General features: G+C 35.5%; 6 protein-coding genes across 9 annotated transcripts; 3 read left to right on the top strand and 3 right to left on the bottom strand.

Moving 5' to 3' along the window:
- Positions 1-568: 568 nt before the first annotated feature.
- Positions 569-5,571, bottom strand: LOC17889150 (E3 ubiquitin protein ligase DRIP2). Of its 3 annotated transcripts, XM_006293411.2 has the most exons (8): positions 5,238-5,571; positions 4,956-5,146; positions 3,381-3,480; positions 2,585-2,921; positions 1,874-2,286; positions 1,722-1,766; positions 1,374-1,446; positions 569-1,011 (listed from the first exon to the last, which is right to left on the bottom strand). In XM_006293411.2, exons 2-8 carry the CDS (start codon positions 5,071-5,073, stop codon positions 832-834), a joined length of 1,266 nt encoding a protein of 421 aa, XP_006293473.1. In that variant the 5' UTR covers positions 5,074-5,146; positions 5,238-5,571; the 3' UTR covers positions 569-831. The 3 variants fall into 3 exon arrangements, with proteins under 3 accessions (XP_006293473.1, XP_023640039.1, XP_023640040.1); XM_023784271.1 differs by having other exon boundaries at positions 4,956-5,570; XM_023784272.1 differs by having other exon boundaries at positions 2,594-2,921; positions 4,956-5,569.
- A 3,983-nt stretch (positions 5,572-9,554) lies between these two features.
- On the top strand, positions 9,555-13,324 carry LOC17889866 (probable galacturonosyltransferase 5). Of its 2 annotated transcripts, none has more exons than XM_006295876.2 (9): positions 9,555-9,946; positions 10,188-10,222; positions 10,394-10,438; positions 10,517-10,664; positions 10,749-10,819; positions 11,002-11,273; positions 11,413-11,767; positions 12,190-12,708; positions 12,899-13,324. In XM_006295876.2, the coding sequence occupies exons 1-9, from the start codon at positions 9,838-9,840 to the stop codon at positions 13,172-13,174; spliced, it is 1,830 nt and encodes a 609-aa protein (XP_006295938.1). In that variant the 5' UTR covers positions 9,555-9,837; the 3' UTR covers positions 13,175-13,324. The 2 variants fall into 2 exon arrangements, with proteins under 2 accessions (XP_006295938.1, XP_023640920.1); XM_023785152.1 differs by having other exon boundaries at positions 10,740-10,819.
- Positions 13,325-13,615: 291 nt separating this feature from the next.
- LOC17887929 (photosystem II reaction center W protein, chloroplastic) lies at positions 13,616-14,668 on the top strand. The gene is made up of 2 exons (XM_006295694.2): positions 13,616-13,796; positions 14,172-14,668. Exons 1-2 carry the CDS (start codon positions 13,703-13,705, stop codon positions 14,477-14,479), a joined length of 402 nt encoding a protein of 133 aa, XP_006295756.1. The 5' UTR covers positions 13,616-13,702; the 3' UTR covers positions 14,480-14,668.
- Positions 14,669-15,056: 388 nt separating this feature from the next.
- LOC17889753 (phospholipase A1-Igamma2, chloroplastic) lies at positions 15,057-17,454 on the bottom strand. Its single transcript, XM_006293926.2, has 2 exons — positions 15,937-17,454; positions 15,057-15,543 (listed from the first exon to the last, which is right to left on the bottom strand). The coding sequence occupies exons 1-2, from the start codon at positions 17,280-17,282 to the stop codon at positions 15,297-15,299; spliced, it is 1,593 nt and encodes a 530-aa protein (XP_006293988.1). The 5' UTR covers positions 17,283-17,454; the 3' UTR covers positions 15,057-15,296.
- Positions 17,455-21,426: 3,972 nt separating this feature from the next.
- Positions 21,427-22,062, top strand: LOC17889574 (monothiol glutaredoxin-S9). Its single transcript, XM_006296221.2, has one exon. It carries the CDS (start codon positions 21,600-21,602, stop codon positions 21,906-21,908), a length of 309 nt encoding a protein of 102 aa, XP_006296283.1. The 5' UTR covers positions 21,427-21,599; the 3' UTR covers positions 21,909-22,062.
- A 44-nt stretch (positions 22,063-22,106) lies between these two features.
- Positions 22,107-24,260, bottom strand: LOC17889601. Its single transcript, XM_006294360.2, has 6 exons — positions 23,843-24,260; positions 23,534-23,716; positions 23,326-23,436; positions 22,996-23,142; positions 22,650-22,817; positions 22,107-22,549 (listed from the first exon to the last, which is right to left on the bottom strand). The coding sequence occupies exons 1-6, from the start codon at positions 24,119-24,121 to the stop codon at positions 22,301-22,303; spliced, it is 1,137 nt and encodes a 378-aa protein (XP_006294422.1). The 5' UTR covers positions 24,122-24,260; the 3' UTR covers positions 22,107-22,300.
- Between the last annotated feature and the right edge of the window lie 1,853 nt (positions 24,261-26,113).

The following is a 26,113-nucleotide window of genomic DNA, read 5'->3' as shown; positions in this document are numbered from 1 at the left end:
TAGAAAGAACATTACTGCATGTATGAGTTACATAATCACATTTTTGAAATCTGTCAAAACATGTTTGGTCAGAGTTAGTAGGACCTTATGTAACTCATACATGCTTCTATATAAGATCGACAAGTGAACGATTGAAGTGAATCCTAAAAATGACTTCGCGATTGCTTTCTCTTGCACTCTCAATTCGAGCTTTGAGTGTCGAATATTTTAAAGAAAATTTATTCCGTTTTGTGTATATTTATTTATTTTCTAGTGATTATTACTCGGAATTCCCTAAAACAATTGTCAAAAAGTAACCTAATTTCTGCCAAAATTACGTCCAAAATAAATAAAATACTTCAAAACACATCCTAAAAAAATAGTTAGAAAACTTCAATTTTATGCAGCTCTCTTTTAGAAAAATACACAACATGAATAATAATAAATAAGAAACTTGAAAATTGGTCATTTCTATTAAAAAAAAGTTAGATTATAGAAGCTCTCCTTTGAGTTTTTTTTTTTTTTTTTTTTTGACTTCTCAATCATTCTCATGTCATTCGGTTCACAACACTTCCGTGTACTTCTCTCATTTGGTCCAAACAAGGAATCAAATGTTTATAGAAATGACAACATTATCCTATCATACATTCAAATGTCCAAAAAGGACACAATCTCCTCTAAAAAGTAATTTTGAATCTTCTTGGATAATAAACAAAAGTTTCTGTCTCACCAACCTTTCAACTTTCACATTTAAAGATTATAATTAAATTAAATATAAATGACTAAGTTTTCTACACAACCCATTCCATTGATCCTGCACTTGTCTTCTCCTTCTTGTTCTTGAACAGTTCCTTAGTTGTTGCACTCAGGGAGCTTCCGAGAATAAACTAGCACCATCACAAATTCCTTTGCAGAGGAACCTACAGACGCAGTGACTCTCTGCTCCTTAGGAGTTGTTTCCAACCATAGCTCCACTAAGCTGTGCAGCTGCAACGTTGGGAGCACCGGTTCTCCCATACATGTTATCTCCACCTGTTTACAAGCAACCATTAATGTCTGAACTTTAATCCATACATCTTAGTATACACGCATAAAATAGTTGGCAAACAAAAGAAAGAGTTGATTTTGGTTTAAACATTTATGGATCTTAGTTAACCAACATTAAAGGTCATTGACGAGTTAGCTTTACGAACCAGTGAGAGACTCATTAGCCATGATCACGTTATAGGTGTGGCTGGCGAGCCATAAAATTTTCAAGGTAGTACCAACAGTTATGGACATAGTCATCTTAGTAAGCAAAAGAATTGACTCGAACTATATAACTGACTACAGTCTGTGATTCCATGTTAGACTGAGTATACAAGTTAGAAACAGAAATAGGAAAGGTTGCTTACCTCATTTTCACTTTTGAGATCAAGCTTCTTCATGAGGTACTTTTGGACAGAAGAAACTGGAATAGTTCCATCCCTATCACATAATGAGACAGGGGATCAACTCTGGTACAATATAATTCTTCCAAACAGAAAATTAGACACTCCCATTCAGGAATTCGGGGTGATATATGGCAAAATAAGGTGGCTTTATCAAGAAACATATACCGCAGAGACAAGAATAACAAACATGGAAACTCTAAAGAACTGCGAAATCGAATTTGAAGCCATGAATGGAAAAAGTAATACTAATCAGAGATGACATACAAAAACTTAATGACAATAAAACAGAGCCGAGAAAAGAAAATTTACCTTATTCTCAAGTAGTTTGCTGGAATCTGAGGCAAGGATGTTTCCCTGAAACAAGCAAGTCCTTGTTGTCAAGATACCAATCAAATAGAAATGAAAAGACAAAGAAGAATCTTGAAGATAAGTAAAACTCAGATTCAGAACAAGAATCTCACTGATTAGTTGACGCCACAAGTGAGAACCAAACAGGGCCATTTCTCCTCTCCTGTTTCGGACTTGAAGCACCTGGTAATGGTGAAATTCTCGAATCAGCAAACGTAGAAGACCTTTTGCGGCGAGTCCTACGCGTTCTTTTAAGCGTAGCAGTTTCTGATGTTGCAGGATCACCGCTATTGCTGATCTCTTCCTCGAGTTTACATTTTCTTTTATGATCCTTTGATTTGGTTTTACTTCCCTGAACATCACTGTGAGATGCATTTCCATGCTCAGATTTTGGGTCCTTTGTTCCGTTTGCCACTTCCACAAGAAAATTTAGAGGTTTCCAAAGATGTAATTTGGAATCCCAAGGTTCATCACCATTCTTGTTTCTTCGATTAGAAAGGGACTGGTTAGGCTCTGCATTTGAAGACTGCAAAAAAAAAAGAATTATTTAAAAAATAACTAAATATATGGGAAACTATCTGAAGATCATAATCAGTCATAAGGTTGTGTTACAAAACTCTCTCTCTTTCTCAAGCTAAACGTTATAATTCCAAAACACTACATAATCATGATGAAATGTGCTCCTGTAACAGATGGTGGGCGACCTTTTTATAACATTTTCTAAGGGGTAAATGACTTTAAAGCTGCAAATGTACAATATACTGTAAATAATGTGTACCAAATCAAAAGAAACATAAAGCCAAAGAGATACTTGCATTGATCACCTTCTTTACCTGCCTTCTGTTCTGAGTAAATTTTTGAAGTGTTTCCGGTGAACTTGCGCTCTCTGTTTGATCATCTCCAAATTCTTCTTCCTTCTTCACAGTTCTCTTAGTGAATGAACCACTACCTCGAACATCTTTTCTCGTGCCAGTTTTTGTTCTTTTTCCTGTTGTACCAGCTTGTGCTGAAACCCTAGGTGTGCTCACCACCAAAGACGAGATAGACCTCTCTTTCCTCCTTGCAGGTACTGAGACGGAAGACACAATTTCAGGTGCTCTCTCTTTCTTTCGTTTTAGAGGAAATAATTTGGCCCTCAAGTCTTGCAAAATGTGGTCAGGCCTAAAATACATGCATAAGAGTCGTTCCTTAGTGAATGCATAATTTAACGACCAAGAAAGCTCTGACCGTTGAATAACTAGTAAGAGACTAAGAGAGAGATAGTACTAAGGAGATTTGTTTCAGGTTCTAGGTGCCAACAAAAATTATCATGCTAACCAGCATATTCCGGTTATAAGTGCTTCTAAATCAAAGGAAATTTCTTGATTACTTCCACAGTATGCCACAAACATTAAAGAAAAAACTTCCATATGTGGCACATTCCAGCATAATTGAACTCTTCAGCATTATGTTTAAATTATTTCGTTCCATTGAAAGCAAGAGCCAAAAGGTTTCTAACAGACTAACAGTCTGTGATACTCATATAATCTAGGAAGCAGGTATATCTACTATACCAATCAGAAAATTGAGTAACTGAAATATCAGTGGGGTACTTAGGTATGATATAGGAGAAGATCGTACCTTAGTTTCTCCAGTGGGGCACCACCGAGATCAATATCGCATACTGGACAACTCTCTATCTCATCCTCTGTGATTTTCTCATAAATGCATTTTCTACAAACTGCATAAAAGTGATCTAAGAACTCATCTCATATCATTAAGTAGTGACTACAAGATGAGAACCAAATTACATAAGAAGGCAAGAAGTAAAACAAACAATTTCTCGATCGAAAGTTCAACTCAGCATCAAAAAAGCATTATGTTTCTAGGTTCAATGATAAGCTGGCTGGCTGCTAAGTTCAGAATTTGTTAGATGAACTTTCAAATTCACCAATAAATTTCACCACTTCCATAATATCAAGGCTGATAATTGGTATGGCTTCTATTGAATCAAGTAATAGCAGTTGCCATGGCAGAAGCACGTAAACAAGCTGTTAACAGGCGTCATCTAGTTTGGTTTTAAAAATCATGATCTTAGATAGTTGGCAACCTAAACAAAAGGGATTGTATCAGTCCAAAATGGAACCGCAAAATTAATGGTGATACTGCATGCACCACAGAAACCAAAAGACGAAACAAATGAGAACAACTAATTTAGGCACTGCAGTAACTCAATAACTAATTCTACAGGGGGGTTCCGAGGGTTCTACAACTGAGAAAAAGCTGCTTAATATACAGAAAGTCAGAAACTTTCGATATTAAAAGGGAAGTTGATCAGTTTGCACACTTAACATTTACCATTTCCAGATCAGATGAAATGACCGTATTAATCAGATCTATTCTATATATTTACTTGAACGATTTAGCCGTTGGAGTGACAAGGACAAATTTTCAGTAAAGGGTAACAACGGGGTTGTATAAAATCTAGAATTGTAGATTGATCAAGTCTCCAAAGGAATACAAACTCAAAGATTAATAAAAACACAGAGTGTAGTATATAGTTTCAATGCAGAAAGATCACTAATAATCTAGCCTAGATAATAAAGAATCTAAGCCAGTCCAAACAGAAAATTATCAAAACTGTCTTGATTGTATAATATCCGGAAGAAGAAAGAGGCTGAAAGACGTTATCTAATACGAATATCAACAGACATTAAACATACTATAGCAGTTATTACTTATGACTTAAACACAAAACTTAAATGTTGGATTATAATCTAACTAACAACATGCAGCTACAAAATTACATGATTAGCCAAAACCAAATTCGAGTTGACCACCACAAACAAAGAAAACACTCTCAAATTTACCTAATCATACGAACAGAAGAGTTGATTCTTGAAGTCTAGATGTAAACAAAAAAAATCAGATTTTGGTCAACAACAGAGGAATTCAGAAGAAAGAAAGAAAAAAAAAACTATTCATTGACCTCTGAATACGAGTTTCATCAAAAAGATTGAGATATAGATGGAGAGAAACACAAAAACATAAAACGGAATACAAGATCAAACAACAACAACAACCCATACAAAGGCAAAACGCAGAGGATCAAAATCAATCAAACAAACGATGAGTAAAAGACAAAGGAGGAAATTAATTGGAAGGACGAAAAAGCGAATTGAAAACGTAAATCTAAAAAGAGAAGAAAGAACTAACACGTATGAAGACACTCAGAAATGGTAGTGGCGTCACGGAGGAGATTCTCACAGAGAGGACAAGTCATGCATGCCACCACCGTATCTCTCTTCACCTTAACCACCATCTCTCCTTCCATTTGCTCTCTTCAACGACTCTTTTATGTATATCGAAGAAGATTCGTCGCTTAATCGCACGTACTATCACCAAAACTGCATGTACACGAGAAGACAAAAAAAAACGACGACGCACGAATAAAAACCCAGATTTACGTTCACAACAGCTCTCTTTAGCGATACCTACATTGAAATCAAAATCCGATGAAGTCTCGAAACTGAATTTAGCGGAAGAGGATCGAGGAGAAGCGGAGTGAAGAAAGTCTCAATCGGACGATGAAAGAGTGATGAAGAAGACGGAGGAAAAGGAGGTTTGAGGAAGGGAGAATCTGGGGATGAGTGAAAGGAGATAATGGAGAGAGATTGGGAGGAAATTAGGGTGAGAGTATGGGAGAAGACGATCTGAATCGAACAAGGGTTAAGGTGAGGTGAAGAAGGCTCTTCTCTTCTCTTCTCTCTCTCTCTCTCTCGCAAATAAAAAGGGGCCTTCGTTGGTGATGAAGAAGAGAAACGATACCGTAAAGAGTAAAAAGACGTTTCTTCCTTTTCTCCTCTGTTTTTTTCTATCTTTTTTTTTCTTGATTTCCATATGTGTGTGATTTTTTTGTTGAATGGGCTTTTCCGAAGGTAGCAAAGCCCAGTGGTGATTTTACTATTTGTTTTTTTAAAGCTAGGTAGATATTTTACTTTTGATCTAAAAAAAAGAGAGATATTTTACTTTTGATACAAAAAAAAATAGATATTTTACTTTTTTTTTTTGTTAATTGGCATCATTAAGGGAAATAAATATTATAGAAAATTCTAATAAATTGATTATCAAGATAAGAGAGAAAAATAGAGGAATCAAATCAGGTTTTTTGGTTCTCAATGACAGAATTCGTAATAAAATTAACTATAAAAATAGCACTGAAGTGGAAAGAAAATGATATAATTTTTTAAACATCAACAAGAAAATGATATATATCTAATTTCTTTTTTACTTGTATAATATTTTAGTTTCTCACTTTTTCAAATTTATAAAAAAAAATTTGGTGATGAATATATTTATTCAATAATTTTTTTAGTTAATGAATTCCAATAAATAAAATGTAAAATTATTATGGCTGATAAGTTTCTTAAGTATTAAAGTATATGTCATAAACATAATGTAGGTGTCTATTTTAAAATGGATATTTTGAAGATTATATTCCAAAAAAAAAAACGAAAATAGTGTAAATTAGAAAACGAATACATAAATATCTCATATGATAAATTGATAAAAACACAAGTCATATTTTGTGAATTCGTAACTATACCAAATTTACGATTAATAAGAATTCTATCGAAAATCGTTGATTAAATTATTTTATGGCTTCTACTGGTAACCATTAGAGGAACAAAAGGAAAAAGAACAAAAATAACAATACGGAACGGAATAAACAACTTCTGAGGAATGAAAGGAAAACATGCAGAGAAAAACAAAATAATAAATGGTAACCAAACAATAACACTATCTTTTATAATATATTTGATTAAATAAATCAACTTTTAATAATAATACTAGATATAATTTATATATAATGAATTTGACACTAATTTTAAAATATATTTTTGTATGAATTTAAATATTTAATGTTAAAAATTAATAATTTATATTAACCTATTATAGATTATAGTAATTTTTTATTTGTTATTTATGATATAAACATCTCTTAAATATGTTTTACTATCCATACAAATTTTAAATAATGTATAGTAAGATTTTTTAACATGAAATTCGTATCAAAAATATTTTTTAATGTCAATACATGATAAAAATATGAAAAATATTATATTATGAGATTAAAATATTATTAATAAATAATTTTTTTTATTTTAAAATAAAAAACGAATTTTAATATTTGTTTTTTTTTTGTTCTATTTGTTCCTCATCAATTTTGGGGAGGAACATTTTTGTTCTATTGTTCCTCATTTTGTGAGGAATATAGAGGAATGATGTGGAAAATGATTCCTTGTAAATGGTAAAAAAATTGAGGGATGAAGAGGAATGTCACATTCCTTCTCATTTTTTTCCTAAATCATGGTTACCAATCGAGGCCTATATGTTGGTCATCCAGTACCCGAAACTGCGGAAAACAAAATGTTATAAATTACAAATCTATGCACCTTAATGAAAGTAGACAGATCAACCAAAACTCCATAAACTACTCATCCTCAGAGAATCCATTCAACTAAGCAAACATTTCAAGTTGTTCACTCCAAAGTCCAAACTACAAGTACAAGCTGTAAATTAATTCGGAAAATGGGCTTTTTCATACTTGTACTATCTAGCTATGTTAATTTCATATAGTTGACTTGTCATTGTGATAGATCATACCTAGACTTATTGTAAATTTGAATTTATTACCTCGAGATTTCATTTCGTGCTGAATAATACAAAAACGTGTTAAATGTGTAACGCTGTTAACTCTTCGTCGATGTGGATTCCACGTCAGATGACACGTAAATCCATCACCTGATGACGTGGCAAAACGACGTCGTTTTGGTCGCTTAGATGGTAATTAAAAATATGTCGACATTCAACTAAGCAAACATTTCAAGTTGTTCACTCCAAAGTCCAAACTACAAGTACAAGCTGTAAATTAATTCGGAAAATGGGCTTTTTCATACTTGTACTATCTAGCTATGTTAATTTCATATAGTTGACTTGTCATTGTGATAGATCATACCTGGACTTATTGTAAATTTGAATTTAGTACCTCGAGATTTCATTTCGTGCTGAATAATACAAAAACGTGTTAAATGTGTAACGCTGTTAACTCTTCGTCGATGTGGATTCCACGTCAGATGACACGTAAATCCATCGCCTGATGACGTGGCAAAACGACGTCGTTTTGGTCGCTTAGATGGTAATTAAAAATATGTCGACAGTAAGGCTCGAACCTCCAACCAATCACTTATATACTCACTACATAACCACTAGGCCATCAACATTTAATCGGTATAAAGGAACAACGCATGAATATATAGTATTTCGTATTTCTATATAATTAATATATAGTGTTTCCTATTTCTTCTTCATTAATATTAATGATCATTCGACACTAGTGTTTCGTATTTTTATATAGTATTTCGTACATATAGTGAAAAACACTATATATGTTTCGTATTTCTATTTCGTATTTCTTCTTCATTAATATAGTGTTTCGTATTTCTATATATTAAAACAATATATAGTGTTTCATATTTCTTCTTCATTAATATTAATGATCATTCAACACTAGTGTTTCGTATTAATATATAGTGTTTCGTATATAGTGAAAAACACTATAATATATTCCGTATTTCTATTTCGTATTTATAATATATTCCGTATTTCTATTTCGTATTTCTTCTTCATTAATATATAGTGTTTTGTATTTCTTCTTCATTAATATATAGTGTTTTTCACTATATATGAAACACTATATATAAATACGAAACACTAGTGTTGAATGATCATTAATATTAATGAAGAAGAAATATGAAACACTATATATTGTTTTAATATATAGAAATACGAAACACTATATATTAATCAAGAAGAAATAGGAAATAGAAATACGAAACATATATAGTGTTTTTCACTATATATACGAAATACTATATAAAAATACGATACACTAGTGTCGAATGATCATTAGTATTAATGAAGAAGAAATAGGAAACACTATATACTAATTATATAGAAATACGAAACACTATATATTAAACAAGAAGAAATAGGAAATAGAAATACGAAACATATATAGTGTTTTTCACTATATATACGAAATACTATATAAAAATACGATACACTAGTGTCGAATGATCATTAGTATTAATGAAGAAGAAATAGGAAACACTATATACTAATTATATAGAAATAGGAAACACTATATACTAATTATATAGAAATAGGAAACACTATAGATTAAGTGTTGATGGCCTAGCGGTTATGTAGTCAGTATAAAAGTGATTGGTTGGAGGTTCGAGCCTTGCTGTCGACATATTTTTAATTACCATATAAGCGACCAAAACGACGTCGTTTTGCCACATCATCAAGCGATGGAATCCACGTCGACGGAGAGTTAACAGCGTTACACATTTAACACGTTTTTGTATTATTCAGCACGAAATGAAATCTCGAGGTACTAAATTCAAATTTACAATAAGTCCAAGTATAATCTATCACAATGACAAGTCAACTATATGAAATTAACATACCTATATAGTCCAGGTATGAAAAAGTCCATTTTCCGTACATTCTATCCACGTGTCGAAAGATCAATGGTCGAGTGAGAGAACTTTCCATTGACCCAATCAAAAGAAGACAAAATCGTAGTACAGGTAAACTCTGCTTCGCTACATAATTTATTAGCACATGCCTCCACATGTACACCGCGCCGCACTAGATCACCATCACCTCGACGCCGGAACATGGATCCTCTCCGACGGATTATATAATTAAATTTATTTATTTTGTATTAACTTTGGGAAAAAAACAGCTAAGCTAGTGCCAAAACATGCACGAGGAAGCTCTTAATCTCCCAGAGATGAAAGCGTAGAAACAGACTCTCGAATCCAAATCCAAATCCAATTGCAGAAGAAGAATCTGGAAACCCTAATCTGTTTCATTCGTTTTCATCAATCAAGTAGTGAATCTCCGAGATCTGTGTCTTCTTCCCTCTGGGAATGTGCTTCGTCTTCTTCGTTGAGAACGATTAGAGGAACAAACGGAGATAAGGAAACAAATATATGAAGAGTTCTCTGACAAGTTTCTCACATTGATGAATCAAGTTCGTCGTTGGCAGAGGATTTTCATCCTCTCGCTGCTATTGTTATCTGTGTTAACTCCGATTGTTTTCGTTTATCGGCTCAAGAGTATTACTTCCGTCGGTGAGCTTCTTCTTGTTAGGTTTCATCTACTTTTTTCGTCTCGCGGATGTTAGATTGATCGTTATGGCCGTAGTATAGTGGAACATCATGTGTAGAAGTTACTCGATTTCGTTTTTTTTTTTTTTTTGGGATTTTTGGGATTCGCTATTGGCTTTTTTACCTTTGTTTGATGTAGTCTCAGCTTTTTGGATTACGATTCTGAAAGCTGTTTTGGTTTTTTTGGTTGATTGTTTTCTGGCAGATAAAGGAGAATTCATTGAAGAACTATCCGACATTGTACGTATTTTCTGAGCTATAGATACCGTGGTTTCTTTTGTTAAAATCCTCTCATAAGGAACTCTTCAGTATTTGCAATTTGATTGTGCTATGATTCTATAGTGTAGCTTTGCTTATATGTTTCAGTTTTCTCGAGAACTGAACAACTGAGATCCTACCATTATTCTGCAGACAGATAAGACCGATGATGACCTTAGACTTACCGCTGTTGAACAGGTCTGTTCGCTTCCACTCATCTCTGTAAAACTTGTTTGACTATTCCGTTTGCTGAAGTTGGTTGGCTTTGTAATTCAGGACGGAGAAGTCTTGGAGGAGCCTAAACGCATTCTGCAGGATCGGGAGTTTAATTCTGTGGTTTCGTCAAGTTCTGCTGATAAAAGTAATGATACTATGCAGTCTAATGAGGGAGACAAAACAACCTTGCTCTCAGAAATTGATGGGGGTAATATATTTTGGAGCTTGTGTTACTTTTTTTTTGTGTCATTATTGTGGAAGCTTTCTTATCTGTAGATACCAGGTATTTCAGGAAATAATCACAAAACAAAGGAGGAACAAGCATTAGTTGCACAGAAAACCACAATAAGCTCTAATGCGGAGGTGAGTATTTTAATCCAGTCGATGAAGATAAAAGGAGCTTGATAGGGATTAGGCTTTGTAGCAATTGACAATGAGAATTCTAGTATTAACTTGTGAATAGGAAACCGAATTTGGACTTTGCATCAAGATAGTCAGATCATATGCTTTAATTTAGTAATTTCTGACTCTTTTTCCTGTCTCAGGTGAAATTGCCAGCAAGGGATATTCAACGTAATCGTAAACCAGAATTCCGACCCCCTTCAGGTAAGAGTGAAAAGATTAAAAGGGTTCAGCCTGAAAGAGCAACAGATGAGAGGGTAAAGGAGATCAGAGACAAAATTATCCAAGCGAGAGCCTATCTAAATTTGGCCCTACCTGGGAATAACTCCCAAATCGTAAAGGAGTTGAGAGTTCGAACGAAAGAGCTGGAACGGGCTATCGGTGATGTTACCAAGGATAAACATTTGCCAAAGAGGTAAGTACAGCTGTGTGATTCAAAGGGATTCCTGTTCCTTTCTGTAAAAAGCTTTGGCATTTAATTGTCAAGCCAAGTCTCAGTAATTATTTGTGTTAATTTGGAAGATTCATACATAAAATATATTGTTTCTTTTCAGCTCTCCTAACAGACTGAAGGCCATGGAAGCTGCATTATACAAGGTCAGCCGTGCCTTTCATAACTGTCCTGCCATAGCTATCAAACTCCAAGCCATGACTTATAAAACCGAAGAACAAGCTCGGGCGCAGAAGAAGCATGCAGCATATTTAATGCAGCTTGCAGCAAGGACTACCCCAAAAGGGCTTCATTGTCTCTCAATGCGGTTGACAACAGAATACTTTACCCTGGATCATGAAAAAAGGCAGCTTTTTCAACAAAGTTATAATAATCCCGATCTCTACCATTACGTAGTCTTCTCTGACAATGTTTTGGCATGTGCGGTTGTTGTTAACTCTACAATTTCCTCATCAAAGGTAGATGCTTCTTTTTTTGTTCTCTTCCTTTCAACATGTTCTTGTTCACTTCCTTTATACTAATTAATTTCATATTTAGACAAATGGTTTAGGCTTCTACTGTGGTTAGTACCATAGGAATTTGTCTGGTTATGAAACTAGGAAATGGAAGTTAGATATTGTGTGCTCTTTGTTCAGTGAACAACTTCATCTTTTTTTGTTACTGTTGAGAAACCTTGTGTCGTTTTATGTTTTCATGATTCAAAATTGCTGACCCATATTATTACTCAGGTATCATCTTAAATCATATTGCAAGCATCTTACACTTGCTAATGCAAGATCCATTTTCTGTTCCAAACATTTGATTTGTTTAACGCTCAGAAAATAATATTTCCAAATCTCTGCCCCATATGTCTTTTAACAAATGATATTACTGATTGCAGGAACCGGGAAAGATAGTATTTCATGTGGTGACAGATTCACTCAATTACCCGGCAATCTCAATGTGGTTTTTATTAAACCCAAGCAAAGCGTCAATCCAAATCCTAAACATTGATGAAATGAGTGTCCTTCCTTTGGACCATGCTGAATTGCTGATGAAGCAAAATTCAAGTGACCCAAGAATCATTTCAGGGCTCAACCATGCACGTTTCTATCTCCCAGATATTTTCCCAGGTCTGAACAAGATCGTACTCTTTGACCATGATGTTGTAGTTCAAAGTGATCTAAGTAGACTGTGGAGCCTTGATATGAAAGGGAAAGTTATTGGAGCTGTAGAGACTTGTCTCGAAGGTGAACCTTCATTTCAGTCGATGGAAAAGCTCATTAATTTCTCGGATGCATGGGTTGCTCAGAAATTTGATCCTAAGGCTTGCACTTGGGCATTCGGGATGAATCTATTTGATCTCGAAGAATGGAGAAGACAGGACTTGACATCTGTATACCTGAAATACTTTGAACTGGTACATAATTTCCTTCCCTCTTTAGTTCTCTGCATCAAGATTCACACTGTTGCCTTGTAACTTCCCATACCTTCTTGGAATGACTCTTCAAACCCAATGAGTTGTGATTTTTATCTAGAATAAAAAATCAGTTATGTCCCCATTAATACAACATCTTTATGTGTGCGTTGTGAAATTGTTTTGATTGCAGGGAGTAAAAAGACATCTGTGGAAAGCAGGGAGCTTGCCAATAGGTTGGTTAACTTTCTTCGGACAAACATATCCATTGGAGAAGAGATGGAATATGGTTGGGTTAGGTCACGAATCAGGAGTCAGAGCAAGCGACATTGAAAAAGCAGCGGTTATACATTACGATGGGATCATGAAGCCATGGCTGGACATTGGTATAGACAAGTACAAGCGCTACTGGAACATACATGTACCTTACAATCACCCTTACTTACAACGGTGCAACATTCACGATTGATTTTTTTTCTTACACAAGTTCTCCACACAAAATCTTAGATTCAATTCGATTCTTTTCTTCTTTCAAAATGTTATAACTAGCTTCATTCTTTTAACGATTTCTTGTGTAAATCATTGTTATTTTTTGATACAATACACAAAAATTACTCAAGAGCTTCAATGTCAGATTTAGTTTTTACAGCAACGTAGTGTTGTCCGGTTCCTTCTTTACCTCGAAAGATATCTCCTTTTGGTGCAATTTTATGCAGTTTATAATAATAATCCATCAGTAGAGAGAAAGAGAGAAAAAGATTTTGTTGGAGGGAAAGAGATGAAATATGACACGTGGAGGGAGTCTATAGGTGGAGTGTGGATAGAAGCATATCCAAGTTAGATGGCTTGTGTTGGTTCGGACAGATTTGTTATCCACCACATATTTAGTCGCCATGTTTGATCCGAAAAGCCAATTTGTTGCTATAGAACGCAAACAGAACAAAATCAACTCAAAATTGAAGAGTCTCTCAGTCGTTAGGGGAAGGAAATAGAGAAAATGGCTAGCTTCACTGCCTCCGCTTCCACTGTCTCCGCCGCTCGTCCGGCTCTTCTTCTCAAGCCCACCGTCGCCGTCTCCGCTCCTGTTCTTGGTAAAAGCCTTCCCTTTTCTTTTCTCAGATCTCATCTTTATAGTAGAAATTCAATCTGGTTATGTCCAAAGTGGAGATCTTTGGTTGCTTCTGCTAGTTGAGTGATTTGGAAACATGATTTGGAAACATGTATAAACAGAAGCTTAGTTTGGTTGTGAATAAATCAACAAGAAGTCAAAAGACAATTTTGATCTTGAAAGTCGATTGTGGTCGGAACCAATCAGACTAGTACAGACATGATTTGGATGTTTGCTGATTTAGTGTTGTGTGAATTAGAGTTTATGAAAAATCCCCTGAAACTTAGTTTAGTGGAGGGTCGGCAATAAACAAGTTTTGATTGTAACTAGTTTAACTGGATTCATTATTGTTTCTCAGGTTTGCCTCCAATGGGTAAGAAGAAGGGAGGAGTCAGATGCTCAATGGAGACAAAGCAAGGAAACGTCTCAGCCATGGGGGCTGGAGTTTCAGCGGCAGCAACAGCTGCTTTGTCCGCGGTGATGAGCAACCCGGCAATGGCATTGGTTGATGAGAGGATGTCAACAGAAGGAACAGGATTACCCTTTGGACTCAGCAACAACCTCTTGGGTTGGATTCTGTTTGGAGTGTTTGGTTTGATCTGGACTTTCTACTTCGTCTACACTTCTTCTCTGGAAGAGGATGAAGAATCTGGTCTCTCACTCTAAAGAAATGAATCTTTCGTCTTCTCCTTTTCCATTTTCATGTGAGAACATGAATCAAAAGCGTTCGTAATTTCTAGTTTCTTGTAATTGTTAAGTAAAGACTAAAAAAAACTATTGTCATGTGTTTTTCCCATTCTCTTTATCTTGACTCACAATGATGAAGAGGAGGAGATTATGTGATTATTAAATATATATCATGACCATGTTCAACAAAAACCAAACACAACATCCAAAAGGAAGTAAGCCTCATTTTTATTGATTTATTAGGTGGTAATAAAAACCATCTTCACTGCATAGATATTGAATACAGACCAAATTACTCACTCACTTGTTACCCTGTCCACTACCGTGGAGATTATCAAAGAAACCTTTAGGATCACTCTCAAAGTTATGTAAGAAGATCCATTGCTCCCTGGCGCTACCATGTAACCGCCTCCTCCACTACCGCCACCGCTTTTCCCTCCTCCTCCACCACCACCACCACCTTTTCCTCCTCCTCCATCACCAGTCACCACCGCTCCTTCCTCCTTTACTAATATAATTGATAATGGGTATAGCCACAAAAGATCAATACCTCATGAGTCATGATGAAAAATGCATGAATATTACTCATCTTGTGTGTTTGTGTACAATTGGACGTTCACATGTATTCAAATATGCAATGACACATACAAAAGAAACAGGAGACATGGATCAAAACCATGCAAGTGATGAGTGATGTGATTCTATATATATGTTCTTTATTGTTCAAGACGGACGAGACAAAATTTACAAGTTAGGAAAATATAATACATATGTGGGTGTTGTGTTGTGTATGATTTCAAGAAGGATGGTCAAGACGAAGCTGAGAGAGATGATGATGGATATCAGGAGAATGATGATCCTCAGAACGTAGACGCTCAGCTTGAATCCAACGACCTTCACTGTTCCTAATCATTCCTTTATTCGCGTCTTGACGCCAAAACGGTGGTATCTGTAAATGCTCTTTCAAAAAATCCGACGCTTTGTTCACTAGTGCGTGGTCTCTCCCACTCGACAGCACAAATCTCTCCCCTTTCCCATGATACCTATAAATAAATTACACCAAAAACATTTTAAAACTAGTGTATGATTAATTTGCATAACCACTAAATCGATATTCACGTGATACTCGGGTCAATCATAATCCCAAAACACTAATCACACGTAATCTACAATATCTCATTATAATATACAAAAACTAGTTTTGAAATATGATCGTCTTGAATATTTTATATCAATATCGTATCGTCGAAGAAACAAATTTGGACAGCTTTGTCCAATCTATTTCATCCCACGGCTTCCTAATTTTGTCGTTTTCTAGTTCCATATTAAATCAACATAAACTACATTATTACTGTACTTTACTGTATAATTAAACACATAATTTTCTATAAATCAAATGTAAAATAATAAAGTAAAAAAAAAAAAACCTAACTTACCCGTCAAGGAGATGAAGCATAGCTTCAAGGTTATGAGCATTAGAAAGATCAACAGAAGGTTTAAGAAACGGCGAGTTCTGATGATCCAACGCCAGCTCCTCCCCCACGTGGCAGTAACACCACGGCAACCCCTCCGCGATCTTCATCAGGGCGTGTGGCGCACTCTCGTTCAAAAACAGCCCCGGAGACTTCGAAACGACGTCGTGCACGTTCACCACTCTCATCACCTTCACTCCAAGCTCCTCCATCCTCTCTTTAAACCTCACGTTCCCAACTCGCGGTCCTCCGTAAGTCAACACCGTAACCGGAATCACTTTCCCGGTTTTGCTCCGGTTCAATCCCATCTCCGCTATGTCGTACGCACTTAGTATAGCTAACGCGCCGCCGAGACTGTGCCCCGTCACGGTGATGCTTAGATCGGAGGAGGAGTCGTCGCCGTGTTTATCAACCAGACGCTTCACCTCGGCTAAGATCTGTTCCCTCGCCGAGAATTTTGCGAATTTGCAGGATGTGTCTTTGTCGGTGTACAGATCTAAGAAACCGGATTCGACTTTAACGGCCGGGTCGGGGCATCGGATCTTGTTTTCGGATACAGGTTTTAAATAGTCTTTGAGATCAGCGATCCACTCGAGTTTCGTAACGGTGCCTCTCCACGCGATCGCGATATCTCGGCGGCCGAGACGGTTACGAGAGGTTTCGTCGTCGGAAACGGCGACGTATCCCATCCAGTTAGCGTTTTTGCTCCAGACCTTAGACCACCGCGATTTAGAGAAAAAGTTAGGGAGATTGATGTTGGACGTCGCGTAGAGGTAACGCGCCACCTCGTAACCGGAACCGCTCATCCCGAGAGAGTCGAAGAAGTCGAGACGGGAGAACCTCGAGCTGCCGCAGTATTTGGAAGCGGGGTCGAAATCGAAAGCGTCGTAACAAGCTTGAGCCATTTCGCCGTAACGGATCAGCTCCGATCTGAGGACAGGATCCATCGGATCCATTAACCCGGCCCAATCGTCTTCGCCTTGGATCTTACGCCACGTGTCGATTAGTCTTCTTTTCTCTTCGGATTTTTTGTCTCGCCGGCGGATATCCTCAGCCGTCATCCACCGTTCTCCGAGTCCCTCCGCTTCTTCGGTTAAGCCTTGTTGTTCCCTTCTATCTCTCTCGAGGCGAGAGATCACGGCGGATAAAGAAGACTCGTCGGTTCGGGACAAAGCTCTCGTAGCTAATGATACTCGGGATTTGGCGGGAAAATCGATTTTTGAGAAGTTATTGGTGTTGACCGGAGAAGAAGAAGAGTGGTGACCGGTGGTAGTGGTAAGAAGGTGGTAGTGGGAAGGAATGGTCGCCATTGTTGAGAAGAAGCGTCAGAGCTCTGATTGGTATCGTAATGGTGGTGGTAGTAACAAGGATACATTTATATATATGTACAAATAAGAAATCAAAACGTGTTATTCAAATGGTAACATGTCAATAAATAAATAAAAATGGTCCTCTAGCTATTTTCATATACTGTTTTAATTGATAAGGTATGATCATTTCATTCATATAGCAAGTATTAGAAATATTATTGTAGTATAGTCTATTAGAGTATTATTTGTTGTGAGTTTTTGAAGTGCATCGCGCAATGATTTAAGGCGATAAGCAGGGCTCTAGGGATTTGAGGATAATGATAGAGCTAGTGTGATCTAACCATGGTTATAAACTTATAATTAAACTAGTACTTTTATAAAAAAAAATTTTATGCTTTTTCAAGAATTTATATTCTGTTGAGATTGAATTAGCATATGAAAACGAAATAATTATCCTAAGTAAAAATATATAAGATTAAATAAATAAAAATTACAATTTGCATAGAACAATTTACAAAAGTTAATGAAATCATGAACATTCTTTAATCTAGTCAATACTTTATATAAATGTAATTTCTGATATAGTTTTTTAAGAAAGTTATTATTTGTGTGAGGTTATATGGTTATTGTGCGATGAATGTGGTCATTTACATAGTTGCAATCATGATTTTGGACCACATTTTATCAATGATATCCTAAGGTAATAAACTAAAGACCTATTAGTTAAGGGAATTTAATCTTTTTTGTTTTTTTTGTTTTTAACACTTTTTATGTCTAAAACAAAAACTAAGTCGTATTTGTTTGTGCTTTTTTCTTACTGAAAAAGACTAGTATATTGTTTTATTTTCGACTTCAAATAACATAGCGAGGACTTTTACATCGTTTTAGTATTTTTCTAATCAAGTTTGAGCAAATTTTTAATTATAAGAGTAAATTCAGCATCATCAGTAAGCATCTAGCGACGAGAGAATTGAACTACTCAACTTACCGTCATAAAGAAAAAAGAATGACTCAACTCATAAATTTTTAAACTATGCTTTGTGGAAAAGTCAAGCACCCAATGGCATTATGACAACACACACAATAAACTCGATCATATCATATCATTAACTCAATAACATTGTCGCATAAATGTACGATTATATATATATATACCCAAAGTCTAATGTAAATCTGCTGTCCAGGAGAAGAAAACAAATGTCTAATGTGTGAATCCATATCTAACATCATTCTAATAAGTTATATTATAAGATTTTGTTGATATATATATTAAAGGACATTGTTAATGGTCTTTATAAAAATGACCTAGTATTAGTAGTAGAAGGCATAGAAATGCATATGAATAGTTGACCCCGACCATATGAGTTAGGTTACAACAAGACGACAGCTCAATAATCTCGTCATAACTCTGGAATGAGATGAGGTGTCCATCCTCCGTCACTTCTTACCAATTTATGTTTCATCATAAAATATTTAGGCATGTGTAGTCATTAAAAGACAATTAGTTGTTTGGTGTTTCATTTTGAGAATCTAAAATACATCTCAATATTTAATCATATTACATTATTCCTCATATCTTACTTAACTTTTATTATTATTATTAATAGAGCTACGTTTCAAAATAAGAAAATAATATTAAGATATCTGAAATGGAATGTAGTGGAATCGAGTTCATGCTTTTGTGGAGATTTTGTTTGGTGACATCCTAACTTGCGCATATTTTATATTCTTTTTCTAATTCGAAGAAGTTTTCTATGTCATACAATATGTTTCCTAAATCGACCCGTTCGAAATTTTTGTTAGACTAGTTTTTAATTAAGACTTATATATTGCACGTTCGTTTATCTTCTCAGTTTGGTCATAGTCGAGACAATGCGAATGTACTAAAATTTTACATTAACTTGGATTTACTCCGGTGACTTATAATAAGGTAGTTTGTATTTGCTAGTGCCATCCTAATATCATTTGGTTCAAATCTGAAAATATGTGTGAGAGTCGTAGATGAACAAAAAAAACAAAAGAACTAACCTATTAACGAAATGTGAATGGAGAAGAGATGTATATGGTCAAAGATGTTTCGATTGTTCACACCATCATGCACTCTATGTCCACTTCTTCAAGGTTTCATCGAGCAAATGACCACGTAACCTATTAACCTCACCTACTCGCCTTTTTTTAATCAATAATTTATATAGAAAGTAACAAAGTTTTCACCAAACCCAAAAACAAAAATGTCTCTAAAGGGTAAGTCTCCGAGCTTACGGTGCAGCCTTTAGTGGTCTGGTCGTAGATGGAAAAGAGATAAAAGAGTGTGACTAATGAATGATTATCACTATTCTTTGTCTAATCATTATTTTAATCCTAAATATCATATCTTACTTTACATAGCGATTATAGAAATAAGAAGAAGTTTACATGTTGTAATCTCCATCATCGAGGTTAGACAAAATATCAAAACCGACGAGTTTTTGAACAAACCTTAGACTATCTCCAAAGAGGGATCATTAAGTCAAAATTAGAATTTATGTTGATTTAAAATAAATGTAAATGTAATTAAATGATAAAGAGCGCTCCTTATTAAAAGACTTTAAAGAGCGGTTGCTAAACGACGTGGCAAAATAATATTGGTTGTGACAAACATACATTTTTTTCTTTCTCTGTCTCTCTCTTCTCTCGCATTCCTCTCTTTTTCTTTCTCTTTCTTTATTTTTCTCTCTCTCTTTTATTTAATTGTAATTTATAATAAAATATTATTATAAAATATTATTATACACATTTTTTAAGGGTTCAGGGTTGGAGATGCCCTTACCTTTTATGGCAATATACAAAAGTGTGCAAACTAAATTGTAACGATTATGAGGCCCAAATCATGTCCACAAACGTAAAGAGCCGCCCAAACTTTCTGCATGGAGTTCATATAAGTTTGGTTGAAAGATCATATATATTTGGAACTCATACCTTCATCGATATAAATAAACTTCAAAGTTACTAATTATGAGAAACTATATACCATTCAATTTAAAATGAGAGTGGGTTAGCTGCGATATTAGAATCAAGAAAATGAATTCAAAATATATGCTGAGTTTGGAATTTAGTTTCATAGAGTTTCTAGTTACAAAACCATTATTTTTTCTGGTCCATCTCGAATCGTGTTCATTCTAGGGGTGACAACATATCTTACTTGGACCAAATAAGTTCCATAATCTTTAAACAAACATTATTATCAATTAGTAATATGGTTCATGATCATGTTCTTTATACATTACTCTATATATGTCTAATCTTACTTACAATATGCGATTTTCCAACGGAATCCTTGATCAAATAAAAGTGGTAAATGAGAAAGAATCTTGGCAAATTGTTGAAAGGGAAATGGCACACGAGAGAAACCGATGGGAGTTATTATTCCTTCATGATCAGAAGTGAGATTGAGAGAATCTCACAAAGACAAATCATATCTTGTTGTACAGTGACATGTTTCAAGAATTGGGTTTTTATTGTTTACACACACACACACACACACGCACGATCCGATCCATCAAACCCTGTCTGATCTCTTTGTCGTGGCTGCGAAAAATACCGTCAATCGATCCAGAGAGAAGAATAAGCATATCTCTCTGATTATTCTCCCACCACTTTTGGCTATCTCACATCCACACCCTTCATCTGAGCATGATTCTTGACCAAAAATATAATATGCTTTAGAGCTTGAGAAAAAAGTGGAAGCTGAATTGGTCCACAAATATATAAAAATTCTAATCCTCAGGGCATAAACTTGCAAATATATATATATAAACATGTGCGGATGTGCCATATATTCTCTTAGCATCTGCAACAAAGAAAAAAAAAACATATGGTCCTATTCAAATCAAAATGCCCATCTTGGTATCTAGGAGGAAAAAAGGGTAGGTGAATTGTGATTATATGCAACTTTTGTTGGCCCTTTGTTACTAATTTCACTTAAAAAAGAAAACAAAATATTAATATGGTTCATAATAAAATCACTTTAATGTACTTGGGGAACCTTTTGGACAATCTTCTGTGATCTCGTCCTCTCTTTTTGAGTCTCAACATTCTTACTTGTTCCTTTGTTTGCTTATAAATAGCCTATGATTCAAGAAACTTAAGTCTCAGACAACACTGAGCTTACCACTGTAGTATATACATACTACAACAGCAACAAAAAGGAAGATTTCGTCTCATGAATTTTCAGTTTTAAATCTTCTTTCAATCTATAAGGGAGAAGAAAAGAAGACTTTGTTTCTTCTTCTTCAAGAAACAAGCCCTAGATTGATTGAGACCTTCCTTAAGGAAACCATGGACAAAGTTGTGAGAATGTCGTCAGAGAAAGGAGTGGTTATTTTCAGCAAGAGCTCGTGTTGCCTGTCCTATGCTGTCCAAGTCCTCTTCCAGGATCTCGGGGTTCACCCAACGATCCATGAGATTGATAAGGACGTTGAATGTCGTGAGATCGAGAAAGCACTTATGAGGCTTGGGTGTTCCACACCGGTTCCTGCCATCTTTGTGGGCGGGAAGCTCATTGGTTCCACCAATGAAGTCATGTCGCTGCACTTAAGCGGCTCGCTGGTTCCGCTGGTTAAGCCGTTTCAGGCCAATCTATGTTAAAGAAAAGGTGTTTCTAACTTTCTAAACTACCAAAAAAATGTATTTCAATAAGAAACACAATCGTATAGCCTATGCAACCTTTGTAATGTAGCTTTATAAGTATTGTTTGTTTTGTAATTTCTGAAACTATCCAATAATTGACTAATTTCTACTACCAGTTTAGTAACTTCTTAGCTTTCATGGCACTGTCTCAGGGAATCACAGAACATTCTCTTTTTCTTTTTTGAATAATTAAGGGTAATTAAATAACATTCACTGCTAATTCTTTAGACCCCCACCCCAAATAAAGAGTACAAAGTTTATATATTTCTACAGATACAGAGCAATTACAGACAACGATTTGTCTTCTTGTCTGATTCACAACAAGAACATAAGAGAGTAGTTGTTGTGTTTCATTTGAGCTCCAAGACTGTTGGGTTTGGATTGTGAGAGTTATCTGATGAAGAAGACATTGAAGTGACATTAATGGGATACACCTCAGTTACTTCTTCAGTCTTCTCATCAAAGTAGACCACATCCTGCATTGTGAGCTGGTGATATTCGACTACTCCTCTCAGATAAAGGTTTTCGCGAGTATATATCGAGTTCTCATGAGCTAATCGAGCTTTCTCAGCTAACAATGTTTCAAGTTGAAGTCGCACCTATAGATGAGAGGAAAGAAACGAGACACAGTTCAATATCAGAAATGAACATGAAAATTGTTAACCTTAAGGCAGAGTTAAGAGTAAAAGGAATTAATACCAGATCATCGTCATCCGCTTGGCTGTTCCCACCATTACGGTTCTCCCTCAGAACCTTATTTTCTTCTTCCAGCTGTGCACATCGTTGCTTTGCAAAGGCGAGATCAGATTTTACCATCTTCAGCTCCCGAAGTAAAAGTTTTGCCTTGGCAGCCATGGCCATTGCAACCTGTCGGGATAAATCGATAGGATTTTCAGTATTTATATTTGGATTTTTAACATGGCAGAGTATATTTCTAAGACATATTGTTCTCAAGATACATTAGTTGAAGAGATAACAGCAGTAAAATAAGCAGATATATTTTTGCTGCTGTGAACCAATAAATGATACAGAGCAGCCACCTTACGTCGCGAGATGCCTTTAGTTGAATTTCCAAATCTGCTTGTATCTCAGGATTCTGCTGATTCCTTGTAAGACTTGGCTTCTTTTTAATCTTTTTACGGGTTTCTTGAATGATGCCTGCAGTACGGTTCTCCACAGCGGTAATACCCTCCTAAGGAAATTCACAGACACATAAATAATCTCAGCCTTAAAAAACTCTCATCTAGTGCAGCAAAGAACATACATCAAAATACACAAGAATTCATATGCCTCTTTCAACAACACTAATGTGAGAACTCAAACAACCTATGCAAAACAGACCAGAGATATGTGTTATATAGTGTAAAAAACTAACCTCAACAGCAGTGCCAATAGTGCCACCAATGTAATTTAACGATGAAGTGATAGCGTCTAACCTTCTCTGCAATGAAGGATTCTCGCTTTTCCTACCTGTCTGACCAGCTTCCTGAAATATGAAAATGAATTTGTACTATATAAGAATGCGACTCCACAAGAGCAAATGCAACTGCGTAGATAAAAGATTTAAAAGCCTGATCCTTAACCTTAGTTACTGAAGTCGTTGAAGAAGGTATGTTCTGCTCCGTTCTCTTAGGACTTTGGGGAAATTGTTGAGGATCATCCTCATCCAAAAAGGCCTTAGCTTTACTAGCTAAACTTCCCCAAAAGCCTCGTTTTGGCTCATTCAAACTTTTCATAGAAGTATACTCATGAGCCTTCTTCACCTCCTATTCAAATATTTCAACAACGGGACATTCCAAATCAAAAACAGAGTAAACCCATGAATCATTTCAAACTGATCAAACAGACAAAACAATAGAGTAAGCGATCCTAAACAGAGATAAAAACGAAACCTTGGGAGGAGTGGGAACAGGAGCAGAAGAAGGAGACGAGTAAGCAGAGGAAAGAGAAGAGTCTCTATGCGCAGAAGATGCTCGAATTGCCTTAGCAGCGAGAGACGACGCAGCAGAGGATGACGCCGAAGCCGAAGACGGAGACGGAGACGAAGAAGAAGAAGAATGGTACATCGTCCTCATCGTCGGCGTCATCAGCCTATCCTTGTCTTTCTCCGTCTCCATTTCGAGATCTTCGAGTTCCTCGAATCTGAAATCTTCAATCTCGTCGACCTTCATCACGCTCAATCACAGTCTCCAAATTTGGTGGTTTTGGGGGGATCGATTTAGGGTTTTCCAATGAGCATATCTTTGGAATTTGGATCTCTCTCTCTCTCTCTCTGCCTCTATCGCAAATGATGCCAAAGTTTCAATTTTTTTTTGGATGTCGTCAACGCTTTAGAGTAGACAGGTGCATTCTCAATATTCCCGGTTATTGAATCTTGGTTTTCTAACAAATGTACTAAACCGGGTTTCTCCTATACTACTACATACTTTGATTATACCATCCAAACATGCTCGTGGTCGTGGAGATCATGACCTCTCAAATCACAAACCAACCATCTACATTCTCACTAGCAAGAACATTCTGGTTTGATTGATAGATTAGGCCGGTTCTGAAATTTTGTAGGATGACGGTTTGGTTTCGGTATGGTTATGATGAATTGCATACCAACTTCCGGTTACCTGTTAATTACAGGCTTACAGCCAACAAACAAAAGTTTATCCACACAACGAATCTAGTAACAATCTTTAAGATAAGAAGAAACAAAATCTAGTAAATTGGGGTCAAAACTTTTGCTAAAAAAAACACAACACCAAGCTTAAATCTAGTAAATTGGGGTCAAAATCTATGTTTTGTGTGCATGCATGTATTGTTGGGCTTATTGGCGTTGAATCAAATGGGCTTTTTGCAAATAACAACAAGTATTGTTATATTTCTCGATCAAGCTAAGCAAAAAGCTCGTTGTTGATGATGAGTTTTATTTTGTTGGTCAAATCCATCAAACTAGTTTCGTGACACAATATCGTACCCGTTGACTCTATCCGATTCATAAGCAACCCCTAACCATTATTAAACGGATAAGAGATTTTGCACAAATGAATGCGATGTGTGCTAAACTCGTCTGGCGTTTCCTAAGAAGACGACATTACAGTGTATGAATTGGATGAAGCCTTGACGTCGACTTTTTTTGGGCTCTTGACAAATAACCAACTTTGGCCCAAATTGTTCAACTTTTTTTTTGTTTTCTAGTTGTATTTTTTTCCTAGCCTTTGTCCCTTCGGTTGAGCCGCCGTGAGATTCGGGACCGTTTTTAATTATTAACACCAACCCCACCAACAATTTTATGGTGCTATAAATTATCACTATCGATCATTTAATAAGATCTAGAAAAAATTCTCATGTCCGTTTTGTGAATTTGGATATGTAGAGTTTGCAAATCCATTAGAATTTGGTCCTAATTACATGTAACCATTATGGTCGAAATTGTTGATTGAAACGAGACGGCATTATACAGCTCAGGGGGTTTGTACTTTTGTTGATTTGATGATAGCACCATATCCTCTTATGGTCCAACCTTTTCTAACAAGAATGCTTTAGTCTTATAATTAAGAGCTGCCTTAGCACCTTTTTAAAGAATTTAATAATTATTCTCTCTCAATTAATGAATTTATATGGTTATCACCTACAAAATCAGTGATCTAATAGACAACTATATGGTGTAGTAGTCGGTTGCTTATTATGTTGTTTATGAGTAATTGGTTCGTATTTTTTTTTCACTATACCATACTTTACTTTTTTAAAACTTAGATTGTGTTTGTATAGAAAAACTATTGTGTAAATATAATCATATATATATATATATATATATATATATATATATATATATATATATATATATATATATATATATATATATATATATATTACATTTTGAAGAAAAAAAATATTGCAATAAGGAAATAGGAATTAAATTTGTTCAAAGTTAAACTTGAAAAAGAAAACATAATTCAAAAGCATCTCTACTAATAAAAGGGACAATTTAAACATTTTGAGTGTGTCCACCTCAGCAAATTAAAACTCATATCTAAGAGCACGCCACATCAGCAGCAACAATATTCATGTCCATCTTGAAGATTTGGACAATCAAGCTTAAGCTTCTGTAAAAACCAAGAGAACTGAACTTGGGTTTTACAAAAGCTTAAGCTTGATTGTCCAAATCTTCAAGA

Source organism: Capsella rubella, unplaced genomic scaffold (assembly GCF_000375325.1).
Source record: "Capsella rubella cultivar Monte Gargano unplaced genomic scaffold, Caprub1_0 scaffold_4, whole genome shotgun sequence".
Lineage (NCBI taxonomy): Eukaryota > Viridiplantae > Streptophyta > Magnoliopsida > Brassicales > Brassicaceae > Capsella > Capsella rubella.
The sequence above is the reverse complement of the archived record's forward strand: the minus strand, read 5'-3'. Positions and strand labels throughout refer to the sequence as shown.

Bases quoted from the DNA above. Each gene is read 5' to 3' on its own strand.
- LOC17889601 (XM_006294360.2), bottom strand. From the start codon at position 24,121: ATGAAGGTCGACGAGATTGAAGATTTCAGATTCGAGGAACTCGAAGAT. The intron at 23,143-23,325 runs GTTAGTTTTTTA...GAATTTCCTTAG, and splicing joins CTATTGGCACTGCTGTTGAG to GAGGGTATTACCGCTGTGGA. The intron at 22,818-22,995 runs GTAAGGTGGCTG...TTATCCCGACAG, and splicing joins AACTAAAGGCATCTCGCGAC to GTTGCAATGGCCATGGCTGC.
- LOC17889150 (XM_006293411.2), bottom strand. From the start codon at position 5,073: ATGGAAGGAGAGATGGTGGTTAAGGTGAAGAGAGATACGGTGGTGGCA. The intron at 3,481-4,955 runs GTTAGTTCTTTC...ACTTTTATGCAG, and splicing joins TTCTGAGTGTCTTCATACGT to TTTGTAGAAAATGCATTTAT. The intron at 2,922-3,380 runs GTACGATCTTCT...CATGTATTTTAG, and splicing joins GCCCCACTGGAGAAACTAAG to GCCTGACCACATTTTGCAAG.
- LOC17887929 (XM_006295694.2), top strand. From the start codon at position 13,703: ATGGCTAGCTTCACTGCCTCCGCTTCCACTGTCTCCGCCGCTCGTCCG. The intron at 13,797-14,171 runs GTAAAAGCCTTC...ATTGTTTCTCAG, and splicing joins CGTCTCCGCTCCTGTTCTTG to GTTTGCCTCCAATGGGTAAG.
- LOC17889866 (XM_023785152.1), top strand. From the start codon at position 9,838: ATGAATCAAGTTCGTCGTTGGCAGAGGATTTTCATCCTCTCGCTGCTA. The intron at 10,820-11,001 runs GTGAGTATTTTA...TTCCTGTCTCAG, and splicing joins CAATAAGCTCTAATGCGGAG to GTGAAATTGCCAGCAAGGGA. The intron at 12,709-12,898 runs GTACATAATTTC...TTTTGATTGCAG, and splicing joins ACCTGAAATACTTTGAACTG to GGAGTAAAAAGACATCTGTG.
- LOC17889753 (XM_006293926.2), bottom strand. From the start codon at position 17,282: ATGGCGACCATTCCTTCCCACTACCACCTTCTTACCACTACCACCGGT. The intron at 15,544-15,936 runs GTAAGTTAGGTT...ATTTATTTATAG, and splicing joins ATGCTTCATCTCCTTGACGG to GTATCATGGGAAAGGGGAGA.
- LOC17889574 (XM_006296221.2), top strand. From the start codon at position 21,600: ATGGACAAAGTTGTGAGAATGTCGTCAGAGAAAGGAGTGGTTATTTTC.